Raw genomic sequence first — 13,924 nt, 5'->3', positions numbered from 1 at the left:
ACTGCACCGAGGATTCATAGCTATCAAACTCGTTCGCACTTTTGTCATTTTTCAGTCTGGACTTTGACTGGGCCATTCTGACGCAGCATATAAACGCCGACATGTCAGCTCCTGTGCTGCAGAAAGACGAACCTCTGCTTTGTTTTCATCTTTTACAGCCTCTTTCCTTCTGACCTGCATTGAGAACCTTCTACATGTTGGACTTGTGACCATATCAAATACCTTTCTATCATTTTTTATTCTTACTGTTCATCAACTTTCTCCCTGACCTGCATTCTGAGTTTCTTGATCTTCGTGATGCTGCTTGTCCTCTAACAATCCTCCACGGCCAGAAACTGAACTGCTGGATTTATTTAGATTAAGTTACTCAGGTTAAGTTCTTCCCCTAAACCACAACCAGACGCAGCATTCGGTTTCTACACATCAGAAATCTGGAACAAACTTCCAGAAAACTGCAAAACAGCCGAAACACAAAGTTCCTTTAAATCAAGGCTAACCCCCCGTCTGTTTAGAGTTACCTTTTAACCATAATAAAAGAAACGTTTACCAATATATATGATGTCTATTGATGAGAAAATGTCATGTTTGTTTCTGGTTTTCTCAATTGGTGACTGTATGATGTTTTTATGACTTTTCATTTTTGACTTTATGTTGTAAAAAAATAAAATCAAATGTGCGCTACACAAATAAACTTGATTGAATTTGGAAAAACTAAGATGTGAAGATTTTATTCTAACATTTAAAAATAAAGACATACGGATCCTCTCTTGTTTTGGATATTAAATTAAACTTTTCGATTCTTGTTGCTCATTTATTTATTTTGTTTTCTATTTCTTTACAAAATCTTACGCATTTTGTTTTTATTTAAGACATCAAAATTGACAAACATTTGATCATAATAATAAATATCTCCAATATCTAGATGGGTCTCGCTGCAGTTTGTCCCTGTGTGATATTTATGTTAAAATTAAAAATATAAAAATAAAGCTGGAAAAAAAAAATTCCATCCAGATTGGCTGATTAATAAAATAAATAGTTCACTTGGTTGGATTTTATTTTGAGATCTGTGAATAAAGGTGGCTAAAAACAGAAACATAAAAAAATGCATATTTAATTGAAACCGCTTTAATTAAGACTTCATTTCAAAACTGTATTTTTTATTTTAATTGTGTTGTCCTATCAGATAAAATCTCAACACCACTGCAGCATGTGGTAAATGTGGGGGGAAAGACGAAAACAAAAATGTGTATAAATATATTTTCAAGGCTCTGCACATGAGAGAAACAGTCACGCTCCATATATCTGTGGTACATCTGACCACACCAGCACAACTCTGGGTTCCTGCGTAAACGCTGTCAAAACTAAACATGCTACCATTTCGCACAGCCGTACAAATGAACGTGGCAACTGCTTGCTCCTATTCGGTTACATAATCTCCTTAAACTATTTAACTCTGTAAAAACTGCAGTTGATATAAAGCCGAGTGCACAGGCTTCATACAAACTTTTAATATTAATGTGCACATGCATCAGAATGATTTGGAGAAGTGTTGTCCCAAAAACAAACAAAAAAGGAACAGTAGAAATGTGGATGTAAACGAACATCTCGGGTGTTTTCGTACTTACATGGCCAAATATGACAAACACTCTCTGGGGTAAGCGGATGTCGCTGGTTGTGTCAGAGTTAAATGTCAAACCACATTCTAATATATACGCTCACACACACACCCACACGACGCCAGGACATGTAAACACTCACACACTACACACACACACAGCTCTCCCACACATGCCCACCCCTCAGCCCTCATTCCACAACGACACAGGAAGTGACAGGGTGACCCATTTCTCGGTTTTCTTCGGTCTCTGTATAGATGTCACCGTGAACGACGGAAATGTGCCGCGCATGCAGAGAGAAGGAGAAGTGACAACACAGATGTCACTGACCTCAGTGACTTACTAAAAGTGACCCGTTTGGTACGCAACCTGCTGCACCTGCTGACCTACATGCAGCACATGAGGTCATTTAAATGTAAAGATACGAGGCGGCACCAAGAGGAACAACAAACCCAACAAACCGGCTCTCTGTGGACGACACTCGTGTCGATGCCTCCTGAGATTTTCTGTCGCGCGGCAGGTGTGTAGATAGTACGAGTGATAAGACACCAAAAGTCTGTCGTGACTCAATTCTGGAGCCACTTTGTCGTCGTATTGATGTGTGAACAATCAAAGATCGTCTCAAAGCAACACATTCCAAGACAGAGAAGAAAATCTGTGAATCAATATTTCGTTGTGTAGGATGAAATGCAATGAGAGGTTGTGATAAGAAAAAAACTAACAATTAACCAGTATATTTCCCAATAATGATATTTCATCATTATTGGTACAATATCCAAGATATAATCCATTGTTTTCCTGTCTTTTGAGAAATATATTAGCATTTTTACAGAGTCCATGCCACGTCCTAGACTCACTTAGGGGGTGAGTCTAGGCTGCATTCAAGGTAATTTGTAAATGTCGGTTTCTGATTTTTATAGCTAAATAAAACAATAATGTCGCTGCCTTTTAAAGGAATCTGTCGAGGATTTTTAGCTCAATAATGTCATTAATATGAATACTTTAAACTTATTGGAGATCCTTTAAAACGTAGTTTAAGAGTTGTGTTTGATAACCTGTGACTGACTGGTGACCTCCCAATGGGGGACCCTGCCTCTCCTCCAGTGCATACTGGAAACTGGCACCGTTCCCCGTCCCGGACCCAATGGGTTCAGGAAGGTCTATTCATAAAAAAAAAGAACATCTTTAAAAGCTTTTTGATGTCCAATTGTCAAAAAGAGTTGCGCGTCCCATGCAACCTCAGGGACTGACTTCCCATGTCAAATGTTGTTTGTCTTTTCTTTGGATGGACTTTAGTGAAATGAAATTTTGTTGTACTTCTCTATGATGACAATAAAATCATTCTGAATCTGCAACTTTGGTCAAATCACTATTTGTGAAGGATCTTGAGGAGTTTAGTCAAGATCCTCCTGCTTTTATACACCATAAAACACCATTTATACAAGCAGCTGTTGTATTTGTCTTTATTGAGGATAAACTTTGGTAACTTATTAATGCAGATCAAACAATATAGTACAATAAAAATTAGCAGTGAAGTTAAACCAGCACAGACTTATCAGCGTTTTCTTCCCCCTTACATCTATGCAGCTCTTAGCAGCTCATTTATTAGGTTTCACCATCTTTAACCAACATAATACAGATGATCACCTCGTCTATATTATATATTTGAAAGAAGAAGAAGAAGAAAAAGCAGCCACAGAAAAAATTAGGATTTGCAGATATTCTCTGTGGAATGTGACTCTAAAATATTTGCAGAAAATTTGCCAAATTACAATTATTTCCTTGATCATTCCAAACTATTCAAACAGATTGGGAGGCTGAAACACCAAGAGACAACGCCTCTTGATACACTATTGGCTGGTATTTAGAAAGAACCCGGTGCAGGAGCCTCATTCGTTCTCCTTGGTGCTGATTGTCTTTGTCCCCAAGAGCCGAGACGACTAACACTTCACTGTGGGTGGTAGTTCCTGCGGTAGTGCTAAGATGGCTTCCACTGAGCGCGTCAGTGGATGTTAAGGTGTAAAATAGGTAGTAGTAGGCGTCTTTTGGGTGGAGAAGGTCTCAAGTATTTGCAGAATTGAGTCATTTATTGTGGTCTCAACCTCCTGGGATCTGCTACAAATGGTCTACATTAGTAACGTACTTGTGGCACACTCACTAATGGCGCTGTAGCCTCTAATATCTGCGTTTCTAGACAGCTACATGCATTCTGTCCTAGTTAGTTGCTACTCCAACAGAGGAGCGTCATAATATCCCAACATGTCATCTGGGAACAAGCATCTTTTCATTGTTTATTATTGTAGCTGTATGTGACTCAACACACCGTTAGTCTTCAATAAACTTACATCTTGCCCTTGATGACCTTGTTTTTATCCAGAAAAGTTAGCTGTAGTGCTAGGCTAACATTAGCATGTTTGCTTTCTGTTTTGATACGGCTTGTGGTCATCGTTCTAGTCCGTCGGGTGTAGACAAAGCTCATAGCCAAGGTCACCAATGCGACTTCATAAACCGAGGGACTTGCTTTGCAGAGCGGGTCATGTGACACAGACAGAATGGGGAGATGCAGCAGCCAATGCAGTCTCTGCTAAACACTCAGGTAGTTAGGGAAAACCCACACGTGTTAGATCATGTAAATGGCGTGCACAACCTATAGTGCAATTTTGCAAGCGGAGTACGCAAAAAATAGGCTGAGATTTGTCAAAACTGGGGACGCAAAACGCAAACTGGTTGCAGTACTGGGGGCCGGCTTTCGTCAGGAACTCTTGACACCATGGGATCAAACATGGACTTTACTGTCCTCAAGCAGTAGACAGTACACAGACTACTTTGCATCTATCTTAGAATTTTTGTGACAAATTGGGCTTTTTTTCTGTTTTCTCTCCTTAGAAACACTTCTTGAACTCCTCCTGATGATGAATCAAGTTTCGAAGGCCAGCGTTTAGATGGATTTGTTACTGAATGTCATTTGTAGCTCTTTAAGCGTCAGATAGTCGGTTCTGAAGGGTTCCACGGGCATGGAGGACGACCTGCACATGGCGCCAGCAACAGGCTGAGCAGCTGAGCTACTGCCTGTGTCTGTCTCAGCAACATCCATCTGCTGGCTTTCAGACGGCCTTGTCAACGTGGAAGGATGAGCTGATGGAGAGGAAGGAGGGCGAGAGGGAAGGTGAAGAGGAAGGAAGAGAAGAGGGGAACTTTGATCACTCAGAACTGCCTCCTCTTCCCTGCTAACTGCTCTCCTTGTCTCTTTCATTTCATCTTCCGTCATAATGCCAAAACCAGAGTCAGGGCTCTCCGGCTCCCTTTTCAGACTCTCATAATCGGGATCACACAGGGGGAAGTGCATGCCATGGACCTGGGGAGAGTTCTGGAAATCGTCTCGATAGGCGAAGTAAGCCGGGTTGGAGTCGGTCCGAGCCGAGCCGCCGCCGGAGGAGCTGGACATGAAGTAACCCACGTTTGAGAAGCTCGACAGGGACGACGAGTTGTAGTCGAGGCCGTTGTTGGAGCTAGAAGCGGGGTATCTGTGGAAGGGAAGCAGGGGGCTGGTGGTGATGGAAGTCGGGGACGGGGAGGACGCCGCCTCGTTCCAGTCCTCGCACACCACCACACGGGAGATTCGGTCGCACGAAGGGGTGACGAAGAACGACTGGGTCCCCGAAAAGGGATTGAGCCATTCCTGCAGGGAAAGCAAAGAGCAAATTTAGCTTCAGGGATGACAAAAGCGCATTAGTGTGTGTTGATTGTGAAATTATAGTGCCTTAAAAAGGACTTTTTTTTTTTTTTTACATTTCAGTGATGTTACAACCACAGACCTCAATGTGGTTTACTCAGATTTCATGAGATCAACACACAATAGTGTATAATTGCGAATTAAAAGGAAAATGACACCTTTTACTTTCAAATAGACAGAAACCTGATCAGTGTATTGCTTTCATTACCATTTGTCCCCTTTACTTGCTTTACAAAGTTTGACACAAGCCATAAGTGAACACAGCAACCACCCGATCAAATGGGACCAAAGTTGAACTTTTGCTTTTTTCGCGAAACACTATGTGCTAAACAACTAACACTGCCCTGTTAGTTGTTTCAGGGCCCACTTTGTAAAACATGGCAGCGGCTGAATCACGATGTTGGGACACCTTCCTTCAGCAACGCTGGACGGCATCGATCACAAGTCGGGTAAAATTAAACCCTGGAGGAAAGACTTCTCTCCCTTTAGACTCATTCATTACTGTGTACTGCTTAATGTGTAAATGATGTAATCTGAACATGCAGCCTCTCCAAGTTGAGAGGCTGCAGCCTTAAAAAACCTGTGAAAAAGACAACACCATCTGCGCTTTCCAAAACTATAAACGAAATTGCCAATCAGTCTTACACTGGTGTAACTCTTGCAAGCACACACACAGACGCTGTCATTGCATTGAGGACATGATAATTACTTTTAGATTTCCCTGGTGGACCGTGTGGAGAGTTTGGAAGTACTTCGAGGGATTCGGTAGCGGCTTCCCTTTGAGCAGCCTGAAAGGAAACAAGCTCAGCATTAGCTTAGGCATGGCAACATGCCGACACACATTATCAGGATGATCAATTATTTACCCCCGGGTCTTGTAGTGGGCCAGCACAACGATGACAGTGACGAGAAACAAGCCGAGGGCGACTAAGCTCCACCTCACTGTGTTCTGATCTGATGGCGAGTACGAATGACCTGGTCAGACATAAAAAGTTGACCAAATTTGGGTTTGGTTCGGAGAGATGTGACAATAAAAATTGTGTTTTGGGCAATTCATTTACTTTTCTCATCTTTCAAATCCTCCCAGGATGTCGTCGGGCTCCAGTCGCTCCAGTGGCTGCCGGGTCTTCCAACCGGATCGACTCGGACTCTGACCTCCAAGCGGCCCTTCAGTTTCCCCGCCTCAAACCTCAGCACTTGCTCCCTCGTGGAAACATTTCTGGAGTCCTGAGAGATATTACAGTCAGCGAGCGGATCTACGACAATATCAGCTGAGTGAAAGTGAACACTACCCCATTTCATCACACGAAAACAAACGGTCACTAATTTAAGCTGCAGACGTGAAAGCAACAGGTGTCGGCATCAGACTCTGATGTTGGCCGACTACAAAGAATAACAAAAAGTACATTTTCTCAAACGCCGTTCGCCTATGGTCAAGTAAAATGGATCATGCCCAAGAGGATCAAAATACCAGATATAAGGGGTTAAGATGCGCTTCCTCTAGATGACGGCCAGACTTTCCCTTACAGCAGAGGAGGTGAAGCTCTGTCATCTGGAGGGTCAATCCGCCATTGTTTTTCTTAACTCCCCGTGCAAGAAAAAACTCCCCAAAAAAATTCTGGATTTCTGAGATCCAAAAGTTGAACATTTTGAGATTGAGTTGTTTGTCTAGAAAATTTCTTAGATTAATCGAGAAATTTCAAACTTTATTTTCTGACAAATTTTAAATTTTTCAAACCCTGAAATTTCTTGAGTTTTTTTTCCAGACAGTGTCCGAGGTTAATCTCAAAGTTTCTAAATTTATTTCCAGCAAATCTTCAACTTTTCCAACTGAAAAATGTCCTTGTTTTTTCTATTTAAAATGTCCCCAGGAGATTCTCATACCTGTCTCGGTCAGTGGCATGGCATTAGTACAATACTCAGCGATAATATTCAGGTTCTGTGTTTCCCTAAAGTCCTACATTTGGACATCAACAAATTGGGCAGGAAAAGTAACGAATGATGATCACTAAATGTCCCTTCATGCCGCCCAGATTACTTCACTACTCTACATTCACACGCTGACGATGCTCAAGGATGCGACAACTGACACAGACTGAGCAGGAGTCTCCGCCGTCGCTTCACCGTCTAATGTCTGAATTAAGATCAGCGTAGAGACTAAAACCTCAGAAAGTTTTGAACTTCTTTTTTTATTTTCAGTTTTAGTTGCTATTTCTAAATCATCGTGGATGCAAGAAGACTCACCCAAAGCCGCAGTGACGCTTTGTAACAGTGAAAACGGAAGAAATGTGACTAAAAATGGTTTATTTTTTCTGTTCTCTTGGGAGTTGATTTTCATTTTTTCTTTGTTCTTTCTTTGTATTCAGAGATTTAAGAGATAAATGAGAAGAAATCCAGAGTAACATTTAGATTACGTCCTTGCCGTTGTGCCCAAATAGTTGAATTGGTTCACGGTGGGAGACACGCCACAGAATCTCGGTTGAGCAAAGAGAAAAGAAAAAAAAAATGATTGCGTATTTTGCCAAATCTGGACAAAACAGTGACTGAACAAACCTTTGCCAATTTAGTTTGCGTAAGTGATATTTCTACCACATCGGTACGTTTTATCCAGGTTTTCCCCCAAATTTCTATTTTAATAAACAGATTTCAAGACGCAAACAAGTGTAAAGGTGCAGTAATGTTCTCACCCTCCATTCCTGTTGTCTCTGTTTGATCTGAAGCTGGAAGTCGAAGCCAGAGGTGAAATACATTGAGACAGGATTCCCCAGGCTCCATGATATCAAGGTGAACCTGTCAGTGATGTTGACCTGGGGAGCTCGTGGAGGAGGCATTTTAACTGTATGTCCACAAACACACGCACAAAAAACAAGATTTAACCAACCATTGCACAAATAATTGCATATTAAAGCACTCCCAACAGAGAGAGAGAGCTAAGAGAGGGAAAGCAGCTCACTGTGTTCCTCTGGCTGGTAGTTTGTGATGTTCTCCACCAGCGTCCCGCTGCACTTCAGATAGATCCTTGGCAACACGTCATAACCAGAGAACTTCTACACAGAAATCGTCAAGACATAAAAAAATGTCTTGAGCAGACAGGAACAGGATTTTCAAGGCTCCAACCACAAGCTCCTGGTTGGGATTGTGTTTCATAGACGAACACAAAGCGGCGGACGACTGTAAAATAAAAGTTGGCCTTGCTTTGCGTTGACTCCAGTGAAATAAATGTGAAGTTTGTTGCTTTGATGTGAGAACATGCGGGAAGGTTCAAGAGGTGAGATGACCGCTTACTGTTTCTCCAAAGACGAAGCTGCAGCCCAGAGACGACTTCCCGTGTTGTTTCAGTTTGCAGCTTTCACTGGAAAATGAGACCAAAATGATTCAACTCACAGGTTCAACTCTGATAAGCAAAAAAACACAACAAAACAAAAAAATCACAGAAATTTTCTTTTTTTTCCCCCAGAAAATTTCTCTCATTTCTTACACTTTTAAGTGCTTTTCTCTATAAATCCAAAATATCTTCTCTCCAGAGATGGAACAGTCCTCCACAGAACCAAGCCCGGCTCCGGTCCAGCTGCAGCTGACGTTGTTAACAAAGTCATTCGTGCAGACGAGCCCTTGAGACGACAAACACGAAGATGAGAAAAGTGTCCTGACAGAGCGGTGGTCTCTGATTAGGCTCCAACAGGAACTGGTTTTAGTTTTATTTAGCTGTTGACTTTTAGTAGAAGCAGGAATGAAAATAGACAGCAATTATCAAACACGTCCGTACCGGCTGAAGCTTTGTGAGAATGAGCTGGAATCAGAACCAGCGAGATCCACAGGGACCACAGCAGCGTCTCGGCGGCCAGCAACATGGCTGAAGGAGGGCAGAAATCAGGTGAGTCTAAACAAGAAATGTTTCTCTCTGTAACCTGTTTCTGAAACCTGAAAGCCCCCGTCACAACTCTAACCACCGCCAACCAAAATTAGCACAAGGTTGAGCTGTTTTGACTGAACACTGGAACAGCAGAAAGCAAAAACAGTCACCCTGAGAGGACAAGCCAAGTGTTTGCATGAAGCGTACGATCCACACTTTAAAATCATCGAACAAGAATCGAGTTCATCTCCCCGTCCGCTGTCTGTGCTCACAGGGTCGAGGGGGAAACCATGTTTATTAAATATCAAACACAATCAAAAATGACGCATAAAAGGCTCAAACATCACCAAAAATGCAGATAAATGCCACCAACACTATGTGTGGCATTTGGCACCTTGTTCCTAATTTTGAAAGCCTCATCTCGTCCGACCACTGAAAGTTTCTCCAGACGACATCGACCAAATTTCAGTCCCGCTTGTAAGTTGTCACATCTTTCCCTGGTTGGCACCCTCTCTATGTTTTGGTACCGAAGCTCCACTCCGTGGTTCCTGAGTTGCTCTCGAGAATCCTGACTCATTTCCTCCGCTTGGAGGTGACGGCTTGTGTCAGAGCGGAGCTTTGACACAGCCGGGTGTTCTGGCAACCCCAGCACCAAAACCCAGTTTCTGGAACGGTCCTGACCTCATCCTGACATAGAAACGTGCAGACGTGGGCTTAAAAGCCAGGCATTAAATCTATCTTTTGCATTTCTAACCACAAAGGTTTTGGTAAAGGTTTCACCAAATGTCCAACTAGAGAAACTCTGCAGTAAGTTCATAGTTGTTCAACCCATTGCTGCCTTTAAAACCAGTCAATGGGTTAGTTGTGTAATAAAGGTTCAGATTGTTCAATAAAAGTAAAACATTTATCTGAAATTAATGAACTGTGTAAGTTCCTCTTTATTTTATTTTATTTTGTTAGAAAGTGTGGAGTACTAACTTTTAACCCAGAAAAGGAATTAGACCAGAGGATACTGACTTATCTACCAAACCCAAATATCTAGTATCCAGTTTATTTACTTTGGATCAACATTATTAGCTTTTTCTTCTTTTGCTCTTTCCTTTGGTTTTGTTTGTATTTCCTTTTAAATCCTGTAAAGCATTTTCTATTGTCTTGCTGCTAAAAATGTGCTACATAAATAGAATTACCTTTACCTTTCTATAACAGAAAGAGCTCCAACCAGACTATATAATGATCCTTTATTACCATATAAACCAATCAACATTGCGCTCCATAAAAAAGCGATTGCATTCAGTGTCATTTAGCATGAGGCTTTTCTATAAAGATGGCATCAGCTATAAATAGAAAGTCTAAATGTTGTTACTCTGAGTCGAGCAAACGGAGAAGAGTTATCTCACCTCCGTGACCCCGAACAAAAAAAGTTTGAAAAGGTAAGAAGGGAATTTATTTAGAGATTTGCACAGAAAACATGCTATAAAATTAGACTCTTCACTTTTGCTTTTCTGTTATTTTTCCTGAGCAGAGTTGGGGAAAAAAACAAAAAGTTACCTTATGTCTCCTGACAGCAGGGGGTCGGCAAGAGGAATGACATCCTCAGGTGGTTTTCCTCTGGCCTGATGATTAAATTTCTCTAATTTCTCTTTCTGCACCTCTTTCCCTCTACTAGAGCAGACTGACTGTCACCTCTCTCTCTCTCTCGTTCTCTCTCTCTTGCTCTCTCGCTCGCTCTCTCGTCTTTCTCGCCCCTCTTCTGTTTTCTTCTAAGTGCCCAGTGACATTTTCCACTTGAAACCGCAGCTCACAGGTCTTACAGGAAGCTTCAACAGCGGTGAGTGATAGTGAAAAGGGACGGGCCGGGTCGGTGGAGGTGCTACTGCGTGCTGCTGGTGAGGCTATTTTGCTTGCCTCTTCTTCCTCCTCATCTTCCTCCCTCAGCGGCAGCAGCAGCCATGCAGTCACCTACCTGGGCCCCATCACATGCTTTAAGGTCATAATAATTGTACTGAAAGCAAGAAACACAAAGAATCACCACATCCTGTTTCAATTGCAATGTAAAACAAGAGGCTGTATGCAGAGAAACTCCATGTTCTTGTGAAGTGGTTTGCATCAGCGAAACCCGGCTTCAAAAAAAGACGTTTCAAAGGAGTGGAGAGGTAAAAACGGCCAGATTTAGAATCATGGTAGGGGGAGTATTTAAAAATAAGATCTCTCTCTCTGTCTCTCTCTTTCTGTCTCTCTCTTTTCTTTCTGAAACTCACTGAGCTGTAAAGACTTCAAACCGCTGCTGTTACAGCCACAACCACTGCAAATGCACATAAACAACTCTGGTTGCTTGTGAGAGGAAAACAAGCCGAGAGGTTAGGAAGCAGCCTTCTCGTTAACCAGAGGTCACCAAACATTTCAGTGCAGCCACCAGGCCTGCAGCTGCGTCCACTGCAGCGGAGCACAAACGTAATGATGAATGGAGCGAAATGCAGAACAATTGTAAACTTCTTGTCTTTCGCTGCATGAAATCCTAAATCTTAACCGAGTATTTTTGACCTAGTTTCTGGTGCATAGTATCTTAGCACACTTGAAATGAGGCAAAACTGACTTACAAGTAACTTTTCAGCAAGATATATAACACAGGAGCTCATCTTAAGTAAATAATTCCCAGTCCTCCTTGTTTTTCTCTATTATTGTAAAAAAAAATAAAAAGAAAGTCAGAGAAGTTATGTAAGGTTTGGAAAATGCATATGTGGAAAAACTCACCTTTTTATCAAGATTAAGAAATGATTTACTTAAAACAAGATCTTATATATTTCTTAATAAGTTAGTTTTGTCTTATTCGAAGTACTAGAATATTATTCATTAGAAACTAGACCAAAAAGATTTTTTTTACTCTCGCAGTGTCCCACTTCAATATTCTGTTGTGACACTTGACGTCCAATGAGGAATGAGGGCATGAACGCCAGGGGCAAATCAGGAGCAAAACAGACCATAAGTAGAAGAATGACAGAAAAAGTTTGATGACAGCACGGTTTGGCGTGATATTATCACATCGGCAACGAAATGTCAAGATGAAAGTGAAGTGACTGTGACCCAGAAATGCTTAGATAAGATTGTAGTGTTCCTCTCTGTCTACAGGTTCAGAGAAAGGCCATTGTGAAACACTCTTCCCTATAGCTTACTGCAAAGATAGTCCAAACCACAGGGCCTTCATGTACACAATGCAGAAAGTGTTGCAACATTCACCCGTCTGATCTCTGCTGTCAGCAGCCTCTCGGCTCGTCTGGCTGAGTGGGTACGTGGAGCTGGAGACCGGCGCCACTTAGCCTGTTGGCATCATCTGGGATACCGAAGCGGGGGGGGGGGGGGGAGGCGGCGCAAAGGGGAGGAGGCGAGAGAGGAGGACGACGAGCGTACGGCACTCGCCCAAAGGTCAGAGTCCGCTGTGCCTGAAGCGGAAAGCCGCTGAGAGGACGACAGCGATGCGTGTGGGAGGAAGGGAGGGGAACGGTGGGTGCACTGTGGGGAAGAGGTGAGAACAATAACAAGAGTCGGTGCGCTCACAACACAAGCGCTATAGGTCTGCATAACAACCCGACTTGACTCCCAAATAACTTCAATTAACACTTTTGCACACGGCCTCTCCCATCAGTTCAAGCTGCGGTGAGAAACGGGTGCTAAGCATGTTCCAGTTATCCTACATCATTCAATGACTCATCAAATAGAGAAAGAAGTAAACTATAAAACATGTTGAATGAGGAGGACCTGAGCTCGACATCCTGTGATGCAGAAGGATGGCTGCGCATTGTAAGAGTCCGTTGTGGCACTTGACGCCTACTCAGTCTTGACTTGAGAGAAGCAAAAGCAAAAGCAACTGGTTCAGCACGCAAGCCAGCAGGCATTGGTAGAAACACGAAATGAAGGAAAGAGCATGCAGGAAACAGTAACAGCAGAAAAAGCCACAGGTGGAGAAGCACTGAGGCTGTCCTGCAATGCAGAGCATCTGTCTGGGTATTCTACTGCCTCCCATATTCCAAAATTGTTGTACTTTCTGTTTGTCACTGTGTTTTCCTGAGATGGACAAACAACAGCTTCCCCTGCGCAACAGTGCCTGTCCATCCAGTGTCATAACATTCACCAGCTGAATAGAAGGGAAACTGAAAAAACATATTTTTGGACCGCAAGAGGAACAACCTCTAGTCACCACAAAGCTTCATTTATTACAGATACAGATCAGGCATCAAGTGATGGACTCAGACCTGAACCTCCAGAGACACATAAAGACAGTCACAAATTCAGCCTTCTACCTGAAGAACATTTCCAGGATTAATGGAATAAAGCCCCAGCAAGATCTAGAGAAACTCATCCATGCATTTATCTCTGGTTGCATTGATTACAGCTGCAGCGTCTTCACAGACCTGCCTGAAAAGTCAAACAGCTGCAGCTGATCCAGGACTCTGGATCTTATTGTTTTTCCTTACTTTGCTGCTCAAATTGAATATTTTTTGCTTGTGGTTTTATTTTCCTTCTAGTCTTATGAAGCATTATGATTTGCCTTGCTTTGGATAAGTGGGTCTAGTCAATGGATGGGAGGGAAAATACGTCCAAAGCCTTGTTCGCTATGAAAAGATAATTTCCAAAACAGCTTGAGTCACTGCACCATCCTTAGTATCTAAAACTACAACAGATTTTATGATAGCAGTCGTTTGCACAGCGAAGGAGGAATCATGGCAC

General features: G+C 42.4%; 1 protein-coding gene across 2 annotated transcripts; it reads right to left on the bottom strand.

The window, feature by feature from the left end:
• Positions 1-3,082: 3,082 nt before the first annotated feature.
• On the bottom strand, positions 3,083-11,151 carry il2rb (interleukin 2 receptor, beta). 2 transcript variants are annotated; one of them, XM_055036262.1, is made up of 10 exons: positions 10,751-11,151; positions 9,116-9,202; positions 8,828-8,960; positions 8,635-8,701; positions 8,303-8,396; positions 8,037-8,185; positions 6,411-6,576; positions 6,216-6,303; positions 6,059-6,137; positions 3,083-5,295 (listed from the first exon to the last, which is right to left on the bottom strand). In XM_055036262.1, exons 2-10 carry the CDS (start codon positions 9,198-9,200, stop codon positions 4,555-4,557), a joined length of 1,602 nt encoding a protein of 533 aa, XP_054892237.1. In that variant the 5' UTR covers positions 9,201-9,202; positions 10,751-11,151; the 3' UTR covers positions 3,083-4,554. The 2 variants fall into 2 exon arrangements, with proteins under 2 accessions (XP_054892237.1, XP_054892235.1); XM_055036260.1 differs by having other exon boundaries at positions 6,216-6,324; positions 10,751-11,150.
• Between the last annotated feature and the right edge of the window lie 2,773 nt (positions 11,152-13,924).

Source organism: Poeciliopsis prolifica, unplaced genomic scaffold (assembly GCF_027474105.1).
Source record: "Poeciliopsis prolifica strain line A6 unplaced genomic scaffold, Auburn_PproV2 SCAFFOLD010, whole genome shotgun sequence".
NCBI lineage: Eukaryota > Metazoa > Chordata > Actinopteri > Cyprinodontiformes > Poeciliidae > Poeciliopsis > Poeciliopsis prolifica.
This window is presented reverse-complemented; position numbering and strand designations above follow the sequence as displayed.